This window comes from Stegodyphus dumicola, chromosome 2, assembly GCF_044657685.1.
Source record: "Stegodyphus dumicola isolate Sdum_Otavi_A_Nest chromosome 2, ASM4465768v1".
In the NCBI taxonomy this organism is placed as follows: Eukaryota; Metazoa; Arthropoda; class Arachnida; order Araneae; family Eresidae; genus Stegodyphus; species Stegodyphus dumicola.
The window spans coordinates 47,213,279-47,229,622 of NC_140769.1; the positions used below are offsets into that span (position 1 = coordinate 47,213,279).

The 16,344-nt window shown below is 30.7% G+C and overlaps 1 protein-coding gene across 1 annotated transcript in view; it reads right to left on the bottom strand.

Moving 5' to 3' along the window:
* Positions 1–16,344, bottom strand: part of LOC118193620 (agrin-like) — a 777,240-nt gene that overhangs the window by 18,007 nt on the left and 742,889 nt on the right. The window contains exons 23-27 of the mRNA XM_085810647.1: positions 14,858–15,107; positions 13,555–13,572; positions 12,530–12,641; positions 5,730–6,033; positions 3,802–3,901 (exon numbers count right to left, since the gene is read on the bottom strand). Of these exons, the coding sequence (XP_085666773.1) occupies positions 3,802–3,901; positions 5,730–6,033; positions 12,530–12,641; positions 13,555–13,572; positions 14,858–15,107 (784 nt within the window). The remainder of the gene's footprint in view (positions 1–3,801; positions 3,902–5,729; positions 6,034–12,529; positions 12,642–13,554; positions 13,573–14,857; positions 15,108–16,344) is intronic.

Consider the following 16,344-nt stretch of genomic DNA (forward strand, 5'->3'; position numbering starts at 1 on the left):
TTTTATAAAAGATTGATGCTTATTTAGTCAAGCTCTTTTTTTTAATGTATTTTTCATTACCATCTTTATACAAACGAAGTGGTTTTGCATAAAGGAGGAATAATGTTTTTCCTACTTTGTTTAAGTAAATAACCAGTAAAGCAAACGAAAATGGAACTTCCGTAGCAGTGCTCCGAGCCTCAAGATGAAAGGAATAATTACATGAGAATAACAGTTACGATTCACACGTTCATTAACCAAAGGCGCTAAATAGTTATTTCGACATAATACCCCGCGCATGGAATTAACTGAATCACAACGAGCGTCAACGTCGATGGTCCCGTTCACACCAACGATTAGTCAGACACCTCGAACATTAAAAAAATTGTGTTTTTACACACATTTCATTTCATAAAATACACAAAGAATAATAACAAATGCATAATCTGTAAATTGACAACTAGGAATGTAATACGCATACTTTTGACTCACATGAAGCCAGGTTAGCGTATGTTTAAATTTGGAATGAATTAGCCTAGTTGTTCCATGTCGCTAAAGTAATTTAAATAACTATAACTTAACCTTAGTCTTCAGCATAATGTATTATTATTTTGATTCATTTTAAAACATTTCTTACGATATATTTACATAGATATTTGAGTCTTTTTCTTATATACACGAAATAAGACATAGAAGAAGAAGAAGATAAAATAATGGCATAAATTGATGGCATAATGGAGAAATTGCAGTCATATGGCCCTTTCAATATTTCTTTTCATTCTATTAGATAATTATTTATATTTATTTTATTATTTATGTATTATTTTAGCCAAACAGATAAAATGGCACAATAAGTGTCTGTTCTTAAAAATTACATCGGCACAGTTTAAAGTTTGAAAATATATTTGAAGAAATCACGAAGTAGCAATCGACGGATATAGTTAGCAACAGAAATGGAGATAGAATGCTAAGTGCTGAAGAGGGAAGCTTAGTTTAAAATTATTAGGGGTTCTTAGAGTTTCATCTTTTGAGAATTATCTGCGTCATTAGAGTCACGTAAGAAACATTAGCAACAGACGCAGAGAGTGAATGCGATGTATACAAGATGAAAATTTAGCTCAGCATGATTAAGTTTCGATTTAGCTGTAATATGATCGTTTAATATTAACTTTCTGAAATTATTATTGGTTCTTTCAGATTCAGTTTGAAAAATATTCTGCGTCATTACTGTTATAAAGGAATCAAATAACAGGGATTAATTATTAAATAATGCAGCTTAGAGAGGCTTCTTATAAACATTTACTATTTTTTACTATTTTGTTTTCTTTTATAACATTTATTAGGACAGAAAGGGGAGACAGCAAAATTAAAATTGAAAGTTTCAGAACTATGGAAAATTAAAGTTAGAATTTTGCTTTACATACTTTTTCATCTTACATATATAATTAATAACTGGAAATAATTTCACATGAGAGAGAATTTCGTGCATACATATGTATAGTTATGTTTTATTTTCATTTATATATAAATGAAAATATAAATTATATATAAATGAACATATTATTATAATAATGACATAGATGCGTGCAGAACCCTTAACGACCCTATGTTTAATCTCCTTGTTTCCAGAGATAAATCTTAAAATAGGATCTGTTTTCTTAAAATGTCATATGGTTAACTAATTTATAACTAAAATCATTAACACTGTTAATACGGATCAGTTATACTTATGGACACTAATCTGAAAAAGAAATAACCAATTATTTGATCAAAACTTTTAAATATAGTATAACTTAGTTTTCAATATAGTACAGTGTTATTTGTAACAATTCCATTTACTTATGGTTTATGAAAGATCCTCTCAGGAATCAAAAATAGAAAAAGAAAGAAACCTGGTTCTTGCTGCTGAAGATGGGGTGCACCATGCAAGGCATGTCTTTATAAAATAATGTGTAATGAAAATGATAATGGGGGTTTGTTGTTTGTTTAACTTGATTTCATATTTGTCTTCGGAATTAAAAAATAATTAAAAGAGCAGCTTCATGTAACAGCTTTTATAAATAGCAAAATACAACGAGACAATAAGAAACAATTTGAAGTCAAAACTCACGAAGATAGACAAACTGGAATATAAAAAAATCGTGCAAGACAGCATTGTATTTAGCTACATCGTCGACACATACAGAAGAAGAAAATGCTTTTATCTTCGTTCTCCAAAGAACTCAGTTTTAAGATGTTCAGATTTTAAATTCAGAGCAGCTCATAAATTCTTAAATGAGTCAACTTATACTATATTAAAACCTGACGCGTCTGTCTGTTTGTTTGTTTGTGGCATCATCTCCTGCGGAACGGCAGGGAGTTGAGTTTCGAGAGAAAGTTCCCACTCCCGTTTCTGAAAATTCGTGGAAAGCCACTTCGACCATTACGACTTTAATCAGCCGAAATAGTGATTAAAAACTCTGAAAATGCTAATTTTCGCCCTCATTTCTCCAAAAAACAACAGTTTCGCACGCTGGAGATAAAAATTTGCTTTATTTCGGAAAGTGTTGCCACTGCTCGCTTTCAAATCGTAGAGTTTGTTAATAAAAATTTGGTAAGTTATACAAAATATGAAATAAAAATAGCATTGCAAAGTATTAAATAGACTATATTATATAATTATTATATCATGCGCTAAGTGATAGATTTGAAGAAAAAAAAGAAAGCACGCGATTTCATGTGACGTCACTGTATGTCGAAAATTTAAATTAGCATTTTAAATAAATAGCTGCTGTTGCTGTATCAAATAAATAGCACGTCACACGGCAGCATCACAGGCTCGGGGTTTGACCCCCGGTCTGGGCAAGGTTGACTCAGCCTTTGATACCTAGAGTGGGTCGATAAAATAAGTACCAAGTTTGCTTGGGGAGTAAACACCGATGATCCTGTAACAAGCTGACCATTTGTCCAGGCTAAGATGCACCAGCACCCCGGAATCCACGGTCTAGAAACAGAAAGCAGGACACTGCCGGCCATGGCTCCGAGTTTAGTTTTCCGCCGCCGAGTTTAGTTTTTAGCTTAGCTGCTGTTGGCAGCTTTTTTGTTTCAGATCTTGTTATATTACATTAAATTTAAGTCATGACATATACGTACATGAAGTATCCCAAGTTTGTATTTCCTGGTTTAGCAACAAAAAATTATGTACGAATTGGTTGTTGCTTGGACAGAAGTGAACTGATTTCATTCGTATTCAAATATATTTATGCACATTTTTTCCAAGTGTACACAGAACTAATAAATTTTGCTTTGTATACAGTTATAAATATTGCTTTGGCTGTAGTCCGCTCATTTGAGAGCTTGTCCGCTAGTTATAAAAAAATCCGAGCGTTTCCGCTGTAGCGCATTTTCTGCAGCGAAACACTGATGGGCATTTTATGTGCATCAATTTTTTAAAATCTTCTACAATGATTCTTCTCGTCTTTACAATCATCGTATGTTGTTTCACTTCTAAGTGATATATGTTCACAAGGGTTCTCAATTACTTTCATAGCTAGAAAATCTAAAACATTTTTCTAATTTTGTACCCCTTTTAGCGTACACGGCATTCTTTTGATTTGAGATCATATTTTAAATTCTTTATTAGTAATAGGAGCAATGTAATCATCACACACATTTATATTCTCAGTCAATAATGTTTATTTTAGCAAATTAATTTATTAAATAGATTGATTGTTAATAGTTAATCAAATGATTTGATATTTTTATGTATTTAATTTCATACAGAGTTTTCTGAAAAACTACTTACTTAAAAACTACTTACTAGTAAAATGATAAACTACTCACTTCATCCCTTTTAAGCCTTCTGAAAACTGCATGCAAGTTGATCCATCAAACACAACAGGATGAGTGAGAAAATTATCATTCATAGCAATTAATACTGCAGCTGGAATAGAAAGTTAAAAAATTACTAGCCAGAATTCTTTAAATAATATTTTATTATAAGTACAACGAAACTTAACTAAGACAACGCCTAGACGAACTGTCAGTTTTGATCTTCTGTAAAGATGGTCGCTTCATAAAGTTAATGCTCAATAATAATATTTATTTACATGCTGAGAATACTCAGCACTTCCAGGAATACCATCTACCGAAGGTAGTAACCATTAAAATTTTTGCTGCATGAATTTTTGATAAAATATATCAATAAAATCTGTTGCATTCATACATTAACTTAGTTCCTTTATATTTATGTATTAATTTCATGTTCGTGTGTACATAATAAATATATTTTAAGAATGAATTTTTTTCATAGTAAGATATTTAATCTAGCAGCAAGCCAAATGATTTTTTTTAAACTTATTGTTGCGTGCGTACGGGTTCGTAGCGTGTAGGGTTGAAATATTATTGCTCAGTCGTTTCTTAAATGTTTCTGAAACAGGAACACCTCATCAGTGTACAGTAGGAATCTTTATCGCTCAGTCTTTTCAAAAATATATGTGCAACTGGAACATTACCTCCATGTAGGGCAAGAGTCCTACACTCAATCATTTCTTAAACGTCTCTAAAACTGAAACATTTTATGAGTATAGGGCACAAACTGTCTTTTTCAACAAAGTCATTTTCAATGAAATTTTTTCCATTAAAAAACTTACACACTTTTCTACAAGCTACCATACGCACGATTTCTCTCTTTTTCTTTTTTCTTCATTTTAGCTTCTTCATCGAGTTTATAATCAAATATGAAACCAGAGAAATATGTTTTCCCGAGAAAATCTTTCCTATTTAACTCAGACTAAATTATTAATTAAAAGTCATCTTTTATTGTAACCACGCCTCACTTGAACTTAATTGATCAATCACAGTTCCCCATAACCTTTTTCAACCAAATATAACCAGGTAGCAATAAAAATTAGGAAAAATCACATAATTTTCAACAAAGCCCCAAGAAAAGATGTGTAGGTTATTTTCATCACTCATTCACCAGTCCGATTATTTTTACATACTGACACAGTGTTTCTCAAGAAAATAATACGTCTAGTAGAAGATTGTTTACCCTACTTTCTTATATATAGTCTAAGGATTATTCAGACAATAAATGGCGTCATGCTATATATCAAGCCATTTTTTACAAAGCTGCTACATCCATTTACCTCCTATAACGAAATAAATTTTAAACTTCTCTTTGAGGCTTTCAGACTTCGTCTTTTAAGAAGTCTTGTTTCAAAACTCATATCTGCTGCGCCCCATCTTCCTTAGCTTACTTTTCACGAAGGATAGCCCACTCTTTGTTTGCAACAGACACTGAAGCGAAAGCGCCCTTTATTCACAATCTTAAATGTTTAACTTTTACTGGAGCTTGCATTTACTATTCAATCAATATTTCGCGACATTTCCTCTCAAGGAATTCACAGCATTTAGAAATAACTTTGAGGCTAGAACCACCCCATAACACATTTCACAACTTAAATCTTCCACTGTTTCAGCTTTTACATGTCTTGATGAAATTAATAAATATTTTACAATATGTGAAGTGAGTTTCACAAGCAGAAAAAGTTCAGTTCGATAATCATTACAACTATATTTTTAAGTTTTAAAATTCATCATTAATACGATATAACCTGCTTACGCAATTAAACCTTCAAAAACTTACATGCTATGGAAATATAATTATATTTTTTTAAATCACTTACATGCTATGGAAATATAATTATATTTTTTTAAATCACTTACATGCTATGGAAATATAATTATATTTTTTTTAAATCACTTACTTTCATTACACGTCTTTCCTGTGAAGTCTCCAACACACTGACATCTGAAATCTTCAAGCATTGGAATGCAAGTTCCGCCGTTTTTGCAAGTGTTCGCAGTGCAGGGAGGTCCAGTATAGTGTTCAATGTTTTGAGTATTTGTAGTTAAACTAAGGAGATCTTCCCACACTTCGTCATTTACAATAACTCGTTGTATGGCTCCATCGAGTCCTGTTTGAACAACCAATATGTACTTCAAAGGTAAGAAATCGGGAACACCTCCGACGTAAAGAGGTTCTCCTAAGTTCAGTTCAGAAAGATGTGGCTAAAAATTTAAATTACAGACAGTCAGCAATACTTTAAACTTTGAAAGAGAGATATAACATATGACATAATAGTAGATGTAATTATTCACATTTAAACTGAAAGAGAGACAATTCGCCGAAGAAGATAATTCACTTAGCTTACACACTTTCATTAAATTTATGACTGTTAAGTATCCATCTTTTTCATCCATTATGAGATTTTACACTGTCATTCTAATACAGGATCACTTATATATTTTCGTTAACATGATTATTACTGCATATTTATAGAACTGGTACGATAGTATCTCATTTAAAAAAAGAAATCCACATAAACATACAAAGGCATTGGAATTATTTCGACAGCAGCAGAAATATGCGTAAATCCTATAGTATGATACCACAGAAATAAGTTCGTTTAAGTTAACTAGAGACCAGTTTTGCAATTTTTGTTTCATATACTCAATTTCTTTCCGGAGTTTCCATTTTTGCCCAGCATTTCATAGTTCTAAAGTACCGTAGATAATCTTTTAAAATTGCCCAGTAAATTAAATTTTTCAGAAAAAAAAATAAAATTATCAAACAGAATAAACCATATCATATTATGACTCAATTAATTTCAGTATTAAGCCTTTGTAGAAAAGTAGTCTCGTAATCCCGTTACCATTATACCTTTACCTCCTTACCCATTTCCCAGTTTGATTTTGTGACATAAAATGTGTTGAATTCGATTACGAAATCGGAATTTATGCTTCATGTTTCAATAAAATTTTCGATAGATGCTCCTATTCTGTACAAGAAATCAGTTTGGTTATATTTTTTATTTCTGATATTTACAGCTTCCAGATAGTTTGGTTTAACAGGACGAAATCTCTTAAAAAATTGCGTAAAGTTTTGTGAATTTTACCAAAGAAGAAGAGGTTAATTTTAAATCTCTATAGCCTCCCTCAGAAAAGAAATTGTGTATTCTATAAACAGACTCCTCATTTCAAGCTTTTGGAAAACCAACAAATTTATAAAGGTCTGAAACTATTTACATAAGCCTCAAAAATATGTTCCAAAATTCGTGCTTTACAAATGAAATGACTACTGGCCAATTTCATTGGTTATAGAATATATACGACACGGATAACATTCCTATCAGGCTTTATATACAATGAAAACATATTATAAAAGGAAAGGAAAACTGAAAATGTTAGGCGACTAATATTGAACTCTAAAACAGAATGTACCATCGGTAAAAAGCCAAAGAAAACATATTTTTAGTTTTACTTAAAGCAATCATAATTAATTGGAAAAGCTTATGTGTGTAAAATAACGGTAGATTTTATTAAAAAAGCTGGTTATACTACAAGGTATTTTTCTCGCCTTCTTAGCGTGTCTTCGTGGTGTATGCACGTATTCCAGAGGTCGGTATTTCTATTCCCAGCGTAGGCATTGCTCATTTTTCCTTGCTTCCAAATAACCTAATGTTTCTACAATAGAACACGAAATTTTAAATCAAACACTGGAAATTTCAAATCGGACGAAACATCGTAAAAAGTCTCTGTTTCGATCTTTGTTAAATTCGATCGCTCAGTATTAAACATATCAGTTAATGGGCATATTAAATAACGATACTCATTTGAAACACTTATTTGATGCATAAAAGTCTATACCTGAAATTATCAAAAAGAAATCGACAAAATATGAAACGGATATTTTTCATTTACATAATTAGATTAAAAGTTTTAAATTAAAAATTTAAAAATTAGATTAAAAATTTAAAATCACATATTTATGCACCACCCAACCAGGATAGTGGTTAGTGACTCTGACTGCCGCACCGAAGTGTTCGGGGTGGAATACCGAAGAAGGAATGGATGTTTGTAAATGTATAATGTCTGTACAGCATGGGGGCACTCTAAAAATGTGGCGAGCTAAAAGTCCTCTTGTATTCAAGGCTTTTGTCAACATAGGCGTATTTTTGTTACATATTTATGCCTGTTATTTCTTTTAAAGTCTTATATATCGTCATATTCCTTTCCTAGTTTTGTGACTGCCTTTGACATATTTGTGCCAGTGATTCTTCTGTGTTTATTGACTGGCCGAAAATTGAATACTCTTATTGATTCATTCATTCTATAATATTCAGTGTAGTTTTCAAAATCATGTCTTTTATTCAGTTGCACAGTGATTTTGCATATTAATTAATATGGGTTTATTTTAAATTCAATAAACTGTACAAGGAAACGACTAGAAATGTTCATCCATTATAACATTCTTGCTTTAAATAACTTTATTAATTACACTTGTAGGCGGATTGAATTAACGGAAAAATAAACCAAAATAACTGGTAAACGTAAATGGAAACAAAAGTGAACTGTATGATAAAATAAAATAAATTTAAATCTATTTATCCCGGTAGTAGAACTTACGAAGGAAAGAATGTAATGAAGATTTTGAAAGGAGCAGCCTTTTAACATATCTGGATATCTACATTTAATAGAAAACTAAACAGTAATTTATATTCCTAAATACTGTCTGACAATATTACCAAGAAGTGTAGTTGAAACTCTAACTTCCTGTTTTAGAAGTCTTTAAGTGTCTTTAAAGAGAGGTTTAAATTCTGAATTTAGTTTCAAGAATTTATTCAGATATTTGTTTACACTTAAACATGCTTATTAGAAGCTTCTGTTTATTTATACCCCGCTCTGCTCATTAAATTTTGAAATTATGAAAAGTGAACTAGCTTTGATTTGAATCAAGTCAAGCTTAAAAGATTCCACGATTTGAGATCTCAAATATAGAGAGAAGTCATTGGCTAAATGATCATATCTTTCATATAACTTTCTGTAGTTCACTAAATGAAAGCGATATAATTATCGATAATATTTGCTTATTCGTTATCGCAGATGAACCTATTTCATTAAGTATGACATTTATCAGTATTGCTTTATTAGAAATCGGAATTATACTATAGGGAATTCCAAAATTTCATCCTGTTCGTTGTAGTCCTCCCATCTATATTCATCAGATTATAATATACTTTAACAGCTAATAAGATTTTAAGTTTAATTTATCATATTTGATTGATGTTAAGTTTATATTTGCTAGTGTAATATGACTCATACTACAAAAGCAATAACAGTGTAGAAAAATGAATGAGTGTAAAAGCATAATATACCTCATACGGGCACATGTTAATTTTTTGATGGGAAAATATTACTTCAGATATGAATTTTACAGCTGCAGCTTTTTAACGAGTGTAACCTTTTAATTTGGATCATTTGTAAAACATTTGTGTGTTTATATAATTTTATAAAGGGCTGATAAAAAGGTTATTGTATTGATACATAAAATACTGTAGTATTATTCCTTTTCTCACGTTTCTTTATGCGTGATTATGTGTACGAGCATGCGATATAAAATAAGGTACAACTGATTCAAAGAAGAAAAGGAATTTGAAGCATATAGACATTAAAAGATACGCGGTTAAACTTAATTTAACTGAATCTAAGCATTAGTGTAAATTTCTTACACTGCTGTACGTGTTAATGTCCGGTCTGTGCTTTTCAATACCAGATTAAAACGTAATTGCAGCAATGTAAAACAATTAAAGGTGTAGAGTCATAAGGTTTTTCTCGAAACAGGAAAATCGCAGTGCTCTTGCCGGGACTCGAACTCTAGAACTTTCGAATACGCTTCGAATATATTTCCAATTACACCATGAAGGCACGTGGAAAGGAGGGAGAAAATATCTTATATAATTCCTCTTTTACACTTCCCCTTTTAAAGGACGAACGAGGGTTAGGGGAAAAATCTCCAAATCCTGGTGGTGGAGAATCAGCATTCACCACCATTTTTAATTCAGGCGCCACTGTAGAGACATTAGGATTTTTCTCAAAAGCAGGAGACGTGAATAATGAGTAATGCTCTTCCCAGGACTCGAGCTCCGAACCTCTCGAATACGAATGCTTCCTCCATGAAAGCATGCGGCCACGAAGGCCAATTACACACATGAAAAAATTAACTTCTGTGCCTGATTCAGCTACTCCAAGACTACTAACTTAATTTCAAAGACACTTTTCAGCTCAAATCAACAGCGCTAAATGCAAACAGTAATAATCGTTTAAGTATTTTACTAGGGATTTCAGGCGCTATGTCATTAAATATTTGTATTTACGGGTAAAGATAATGAAGCCTTCAAATTTCCTTTAATATTTGTTTGCAAATAGAAAACTGAAAGATGCAAAACTACATATGTATCTAATATTAAAAAATTAATCGAAATAAGAGTTTCGAAAAAAAAAGGTTAAAAAGATAGCAACAGTATTTTAATCGTACTCTCTAAAATATTTACTGTCTAATTCTAAAATTTCTGAAAAATTGTCTTTACTTTGCTTTTAAGTACTTGATTTGCTTACGGTTACCCAAAACTGAAAACCCATTTCACCTCATAAAATACGATTAACAACGTTCTTATCTGATAACAGAGTTTAATACACTCCTTTTGATATTTGTATTAATATTCAATATATGCTTTTATAAATATACAAATATACATAATTTATGAGTTTAATCCTCTATATCAAAATTAATAATGTAGTAGATTCAAATAAAGCACCTGTACTTCTGAACATAATAAAGAACACTTTAATATATTAACATGAGCGCTTAATTTTAAAACTGATGACATTCTACAGGTGATAATTTTCACTAATAAATATATGGCGATAAATATACTTATTTAAGCAAACTCCCTTTTCTGGCTCAAAGCTTGGACACTTGCTGGAACGGATTCGACGAGAATAGCCTAATCTGTCGGTTAGTTAGCTGTCTCATTACCGAGAACGTTGTACAGGATGCGCCCCAAGGAACAGACATTTAATATACTCACAGAAGTGAGGAAAAGATACACACGGATACATAACCAATACTTAAGATAGAAGTCACACCTTAGTTTCAGGCTAACAGTCACTATCTGTTAACCAGTATACTCTCCAGGGCCGCACTATCTGAAGACTAGGTCTCTACCTAAAATGTTTAGACACATTATAAGCAAGTAATAGGATTTATGTTAACAAAAGGATCTGGAAATTTCAACGAAATTTCATCGGAAATTAAAGTTGTGTTTCTGCTTTCGGATTCATGCTGAATCTAGATCGAAAATGTTTAGAACTCGTCAAATACAAAATCAGCGATGCATAAATAATGGTATTTAGTGAACTGAAGATTAAGCAAGAAAAAGATAAGTAGCTTTGTGCTAGCGATTATTTTGCTTCTCTTCGCTAAGCTCTTTCCAACCTTAGATCGCTGACAAATAAGATCTGGATTAGGATGACTTCAAACAAAAATAGGCTTACGATGAACCAGGTGTTAAGAAGATCAATTTCATTATCTATTATTAGTGTTTTACTTTACTTTCAGCGTTTCGGAAAAAAATTACAGCAAAAGCTACGTCTTCTTACTGCTGATATTGACTTATTTAAGATTGTACCATTAATGAAAGTCGCTACCTATAACTGTTACATTTTCTTCAGCATTAACGTTTTGCTATGCAGTTTGGGATTTCTTCTGTTCCATATTTTGATTCAACAATACGTAAAGGCACACTTAGCAATAAAATGTGAAATGCTGTAAAATTAATATTTTAATGACCCATTTATTTGATTAACGCCGAAGGTTTAGCTTTAAAAGAATTTTTGAAAGTCGATGGACCTTAGCTCATCGAAAATAACGTACCTATAGGCTTAACTGACATGAATTAAGAAAATTCTAGTTCTTAAAATGTGGGATATTAAATTCTTTGATACATTACATTTGTTACGAATGCGTTAATATGCGTAACATAACATGCCACTATGGAAAGTCATAAGTCAAAGTTAACAAACAAGTTTTAATTTATCGTTAATTAGAAATGAACTGCTTTGGGAAATAAAAATTAAAAGTTTGCTGATTCTTAAATATATTAATGTTTAAGATTTTTATATTTCACATTTAAAATATTTTTTTCTTATTATCGCCCTATTATTTTATTTATTTATTTGTACTGCCGGAGTTACTGGTCACTGAACGAACATCTGACTTTAACTTGAACAGCGGTACTTACTAACATAGAGTTCACAACTTTAACCATCCCTTAGTTGTCAGAAAACTAAACTTCTAAATTTTACGTTACTGTAATAGCTAATTCCTCCAGAATTGAGTCTCTGTGATTACAGTAAAGTTCATTAGCCAAATTTGATATAAGATGTTAAATTGGATTCACTTTGTCACTGCCAATACCACATGTATACGGTAATCAGATGTCAGAGAAGGTGTTTTTGTCATCGAACACGAAAACAAATATTACATTAACGATAAGAGTATCGATGTCATAAAATTTCTGCACATCTTTTGCCAGTTACTACAGAAAAATCTAAGACTGATGAATGATTTTATAGATGAGTATTTACACTTCGTTTAGTTCCTACTAAATTCGCTGCCACTTTTTGCTAAGTTTTTGTCAGCATTGATTTATTATCAACTACTTACTTTTGACTTTCCCGGGATTAATGGACCATTGTCAATCTGCAGCGTTCCTCTCCTGTTCAATCTTGAAATTTTCACAGAATGCCACGTGCCCAACGATATCGGTTCCGGACTCCTAGGAATAGAACAGAATATTAAACACGAATTTTTGAAGCAATTTATTTTTAATACTTTTAAAATAAACAAGAAGTTAGAAAACCAATAGAAGAGAAAAAAAAATGATATGAAAATATTTTAAAATTGATGCGTTAGTCTTTTAATTCTCATTTAATCTGCTTTTAACTAAAATGTAACTGAAATATATATAATACAAAAGAGGAAGACGCTAACCTAAATTTGCGTACAAAATTGCATGAATATGAGGTTTTATTGCCTGCCCATAAAATAGACAAACGCCATAAAAATACCTCAATATACGATAGACAGCTTTATGATCACAATATAACAGACTACATCACATTAAGTAGACGAAAAAAATAAAATTTTGTTCAGAAATTACTGAATACCTCAAGTTGCTACTCGTATTATTTATTTTTCTTGTTATTAGCATATTATGTTACTATTTGTAGCGGTTTGTTATTTAAGAAGCTGAGACAGAATAGAGCAGTATCAGTAAAAGACTGACTAAATAAAAAAAGTTATTCGAGAAAGTTAAAATACTTTTTAGATGGTCATATGAAATTGGAAACTACTTGCAGATAATACACGAAAAATACTCATGTAATTAATTATTGTACATTTAAAATAAACAGGTATTAATACACTTATTTATAATTTCTTCGAGCCATGTTGTCTTATCTAGAAATGCAATACAGTTTATCTCCATGATTCAAACTTTACTAAACAATACAACAGAAATTAAAGGACAAAGACTTCAACAAATTAAAATTCATTTATTTAATAGAAATGACCAAGCAGGAAGTTAATTATTCCATAAAAATTATAAATATAAATGTGTGGTTTTTATGAAGTCACATAGTATAAGCTTAAAATTTCTAATTTACTAAACCTAATAAATAAATATTTACCTCAACATCTCCATAGTTCTGCAGCATAAGGAATTAAAAAAGAAATATTTAAAATATATGAAGATAAAAATAAAAAATTTACTGAATTCCAATTTTAATTAAGCAGCTTAAAATTAAACACAGAACTATATTTATAAAAACAATAAAGTTGAACTATATTTATAAAATCAATAAAGTTTCCAGGTTTAAAATAATTCTTAAATACCTTAAATGATGTATTGGAATTACATCGTTTAAGGTATCTATGTATTGGAAAGTTTAACGATGTACTGGAATTCAGGTATGATATAAGATCTTAATTGGACTTCTAAAGCATTATGTTCAAATTATTTAGCTACATAAATATTAATGGAATGTGATGTTAATGATTTAAACGTAAAGTGATTTGGAAAAAAAATGGCAGAAACATAATATTAAAAATAAACTAACCAGTGGAAACAAATAATATGAAGCCACAATCAGGTAAAAAAGTTGCATACTAAAATTAAAAATTTTGTATTAAATTCTGACATTATAATAGTGGTAATTTTACATGCATACTTTCCGAATACATGTGCAGATATCGGACAAAAACATGCATATGAAAACATATGGTGGAATGACTATAAATTGCTAAATTGGTGAGAAAAGAAAGGAAGAAAGGAAAGTTAATATCTGAATCTTTGAATTCTTGAGAAAGTTTTACAATGATTAAAAATACATTAAATTGAATTCAAAGTAAAAATTTTAAAATATTAAAAAATAAAGAAAATAACTGAACCTATTAAGGTTCATAAAGATGCGTTTAATGCAAAAAATATTTATTAAACTTAAAAGAAGCATTGTTAGACTGAATTGCTCATAAGCAGTTCAAGTTGACTTCAAAACTTGAAATAATAAACTGAAAAATAAGGCTAGTAATGCAATTTTTTGCTTCAATTATATTCCTTTCTTTCAGTCCAATTTTTTTTAAATTTGTATATAACATTATGTTTATATTTCAGGATTTAATTTGGCTCAACGTAAAGCCTGGAATACTTTCTTTAAGCAAGGAGTTCAAAATCATATAACAGCAATGGTTATTTGACTTAACCTACATATGATGATAATAATATTATATTAGTATTAAAATATTATTGCTTTTTTGAAAAAGAAATGTTAAAAACTCGAATGACACAAATGTGAATATGAATTAGTTAATTAAATTATTACATATTTACAAATAATCTGATTATATGAAGTACTTACCATCAGAGAACTTCTTATGTACTATAGTACTATTGAAGTACTTTTTATATAATATAGGAAATAAATTTAAACTTACGATATGTTTGCAGTACCACTTCCTAAATTGTAAGTAAATTGCACGAATCCATTGAGCAAAGTAAGAGCGACGAAATCCCCAACTCCTGAAGGCTTCTGTCCATTAAACAACAATAATCCATTCAGCGCCCGAGTGAAAAACCAGATTTCGATACTGAAAGATTGAGCAACATTTTTTAGAGTCGGAAATTCTAAATAGCTGTCACCCCTGAATTCTATTGTAAGACTTGACTCATCTCCCGGAGAATCAACTGAAAATAAATAGGATTTGCATTTTTAGTTTTGAAACGAAACAAAATACATAAAGGCATTTTTAATTGCAATTTTGCAATACAGTATGTACGCACGGCTATGAAACGAATTACCAATAATAACTCTCATTCTCAGAGCTTCGAAACCAAAGTCTAAATTAGAATTTAAAATTATTTTCAATTTGTATTCCCTCAAATTTAGATGCCCAGTTGATCATCTCTAAAATTTAGGTACGAAAGGCAAGATAAACCATTAGAGTTCCCAGTTCCTCAGACAGTCCACAGTGTCCCTCAGATACCCGAAGATCTACGTGTGCCAAATCAAGAATATGGTATTTTTCTTCTCACTTCTTTCAGGCATAGAACTGGAACCGTAAATAGTTCTGGAGGGATAGGAGACACTAGGCAAATGCTTAGAAGTACCTTCAGCGTTTCCGATTTTACTCGCCATAAAGTTTATCATCTCACAATGCAAGATCCGAAGACTAACAGAGCATCACAAGCTTTGAGATGATTTTCATATTCCATAACGGCAATGTGCGTTTTAGAACAGAAAAAGCAATTATTACTCGATATATCATGTCAAAATGCGAGCTTGTTCGGCCGTAACAGCGGAGTTTCTTGTATTCCAGTAAATCCTCAGAGTATCAAAACGACGAGTAAAGCATGCATCATAATACGAATGTTAAACTTTAAAAAGCTGCTATACATTTCTGTTAAATTATTATATAATACTCACCTCACAAGACAGAAATTCTATCAAATATGAAAAATAGGCTTCTGTAGCAATTTTTTTATCTAAGCATTGCGTACTTCAATCGATTTATAATTGATCTTGTGTAAGTGGTAATTTTTTCGTGTGAATGCATTTCTCGAATTTAATTCATAGAAGCAAGAAGATACTTTACAACACTACAATTGACTATTATCTCTTATTTCTCCTCACTTCAAAGTTACAAATTATAACTTTCTAAGCTTTTTGATAAGAAGCTCTGAAATCACTTTCACTGAATTTGGAATGTCCAGTTTACTTGAGTTTAACTCGTTAAAAAGAGTCAGGGACACCCTATTTATGAGTAGGATGTATTAAGTTTTTTCCAGATCCTGTGTATCACCAACAGATTAATTTTTGTAGAACACTTATATATCACTACCAGTTCTAAATAGTAAATTAATAATAATAGTTATGATAATAATAATAATAATAATAATAATAATAATAATAATAAACTATATT